The sequence below is a fragment of the Loa loa genome (genome assembly GCF_000183805.2).
Source record: "Loa loa unplaced genomic scaffold supercont3.1125, whole genome shotgun sequence".
Taxonomy (NCBI): domain Eukaryota; kingdom Metazoa; phylum Nematoda; class Chromadorea; order Rhabditida; family Onchocercidae; genus Loa; species Loa loa.
In genome coordinates, this window is record NW_018109305.1 from 1 (window position 1) to 2,863 (window position 2,863).

The 2,863-nt window shown below is 35.1% G+C and overlaps 2 protein-coding genes across 2 annotated transcripts; both read left to right on the forward strand.

Moving 5' to 3' along the window:
- Positions 1-1,385: 1,385 nt before the first annotated feature.
- Positions 1,386-2,091, forward strand: LOAG_19060 (hypothetical protein; the record flags this gene model as incomplete). Its single annotated transcript, XM_020451716.1, has 2 exons — positions 1,386-1,652; positions 1,909-2,091. The coding sequence occupies 2 exons, from the start codon at positions 1,386-1,388 to the stop codon at positions 2,089-2,091; spliced, it is 450 nt and encodes a 149-aa protein (XP_020304481.1).
- Positions 2,092-2,219: 128 nt separating this feature from the next.
- Positions 2,220-2,369, forward strand: LOAG_14055 (hypothetical protein; the record flags this gene model as incomplete). The annotated part of the gene is made up of 1 exon (XM_003149556.1): positions 2,220-2,369. The coding sequence occupies one exon, from the start codon at positions 2,220-2,222 to the stop codon at positions 2,367-2,369; it is 150 nt and encodes a 49-aa protein (XP_003149604.1).
- Between the last annotated feature and the right edge of the window lie 494 nt (positions 2,370-2,863).

Sequence of the window (2,863 nt, forward strand, 5' to 3'; positions counted from 1 at the left end):
AATTCCCGAATATTCATTGCTGCTTCTTTACAAATACTCTTCATTTCATGGTATTTCTTCAAATCTTCTCTCGTTCCTGTAGTTGACAGTATAATGTTGCCCACGTAAAAATTTTTCCTCATGTCCAGCGCAGTTTTATTACCATTGGTTTCTAAATGGTGATTCAGTGTTGCAGAAAGCAGGAAGAATTACTCCAAAGTAGACTCTTCTGAAGCGGTAGCACTTTACATTTTCTTCAATGATTGTCTTTTCAATATTCTTCACCCAGAGAAATCTGGTACAGTTTCTGTCAACCGGATTCAATTCTAGTTGCAAAAATGCTTTTCTACGTCTGCTATAATAACGTTTCTCATCATTCGTAAGCGGAGGAGTATTCTGACTAAATCAGGGAGCATTACAGATTCACGATACGGGACATCGTTTAGGCTTTTCGTACCTTTAAGATATGCCGAAGCATCATCAACAATTCTCGATCCCGTTGTTTTGTCTGGAGTTATAACTTCGTGATATTGCAAATAGTGAATGATGCTTTCTTGATCCATTTCAGAATGAACTTCTTTGATGATTTCCGATTTAAGTTAATCTCGAATAGTTTCATTATACTGTGTAAACAGTATTTCATTATTCTGGAATCGTTCGATTAATACCATGAGGCGCCCAAAGAATAGTCCATAATGAGGTCTTAATTTATCCTTTAATACATCCTTTTGACATATCCTCCGCGACTAAACAAGAAACAACAACATCTTAGCATATCCGCCACCACTGGATAACAAAATACGACATTTTTATTCGCTAAATACACATCCTGTAGCATATCTCCAACTTGACGACCTATCAACTAACCAATAGTCAAGTTATTATCGAAAACAACAACAAGGAAATTGTTAGTTGGTCATATCACCTACTCATTATATAACTCATTTATTATTTTTACCAGTTTATCTCGTACTTTATATATCATAATTTTCTTGGTTTTGTTTTCCATTGTCAACTAGTAATATTGTGCAAGAACAATATTACATCCCGAATAAATCTATATCGCTGAAATACGAAATCAACAAATTAGCTTTCCTGACAGAAATTTTTTGGTGCCACGAGAAGGGAAGGAATCTGAGACCATTTTGGATCTGAGACCATTCGACAAACAATTTTTCACGAAGAGTTATGCGAATATTACGAAGCACGAAAAGGAACTATCAAAGAAATGGTAGAATAATACAGAGCGCAAACCTGGCGAAGGAGAAGCTAATCAAAGTTCTTAACGAAGTGAAAAAAATTGGATCTGAGACCATTCGACAAACAATTATTTCACGAAGAGTTATGCGAATATTACGAAGCACGAAAAGGAACTATCAAAGAAATGGTAGGAAGAACTGAAGCACATGTTAGAACGCATCAACAAAGAATGGAAGGATTTTGTTCAAACGATCTTCCTTCAACAACAGAAAATAGTGGAAATGATGGAAGATGACCAAGGAATATTAAACCTAACAAGTCGGGGGATGGAAGCAGTGATAACTTCAAAAAAATATGAGGACGATCCAGAAGATAAAATTCGACATTTAGAGAGTTTCAATAATCTCAGATCAAAAGGGGAGTTCGCGAGCGAACTGTCACAACAAAAAAGAGAAACAGCTCTGAGAGCTGCAGTTAACTGCAACAACTGCAACTGCAAATGTTAAGGGGGAATCTTCAAAACTGGAGAGCATTCTGGAGCAGCTTTGTAGCAGCGGTACATAACCAGGACCTTCCAAACATCCAGAAACTCAATTATCATATTTCTCGCTTAAGAAATGAAGCATTAAAAGCAGCTAGAGAATTACAATCTTATCCTAAGGATACTGATGGAGGAATATAATGATACGTATACTATCACAAGTTTGTTTTACAACGATCTTTTCTCAGTCAGGAAGAAATGATCGTGAATGGAAAACAACAATCGAAAATATAAAGAGATTATTCAGACAACTGCAGGAGTCGGGAGAAAATCTAGAACATACAAGTTTACGAGTAATTATCGAAAAGAACTTACCAAAGCTGATTAATGTTCATGAGCAAAGATTGAAGGATGAAAGTTTTTGTCAATAAGCAAATTGAGACAGTCCCTAAGAGAATTAATTACTTGTAAACGAAGTTGGAGAAAGTTATAACTCATCGATCGAAGTGGCGGACAATTGGAAAATCAAGAGTTGGCTTTAATTATAAAGCCACTGGTGATGGCTCAAGAGCAGCGGCCGATGAGATTAGAAAGAGAACAGATTGGTAGAACTCCAACAAAATCTTGTGTCTTCTGTAATAAAGATCATTGGGACAACAAATGTCGAAAACTATCCAACCTTGAAACAACGACTAGTGCGTTTGAGTGAAATTAGGGTTTCTTAAAATCCATGAAATTAGATCATACCACAAACAAATGTAAAATGAAAATAACACGATGTCTTCAGTGCACGGGCCTCCACAATCAGTGTTATGTAATAGACATAATACGAGCAAAATAAGTAAGGAAAAAGTGGAACTAATGTATATAACTAATTCAATGATTGACTCAGTTGTTTAGGCTTTATGTCTTTGATATGAAACATTTGAATTCAAATTTAAGTTTGAAGATGATGCTTTCCCTTATGTTTAACAATCTAAATGAAATTAATATTTGCTAATTTTCAACTGTTTTGACTTGACTGTTCTTTACAATTTCATACATAAATATTTCTTTTAAAAAATACGAAATGACTTATGCATACTAAAAAGAAACTTGAAAATGGAATGCCTCGAAATACTTCACTTTTCTTCCTTCTTCGAACCAAAACCATACATAACCGATCCGTTTGGCGCGTATCCATTGATTACAACAATCGAAACT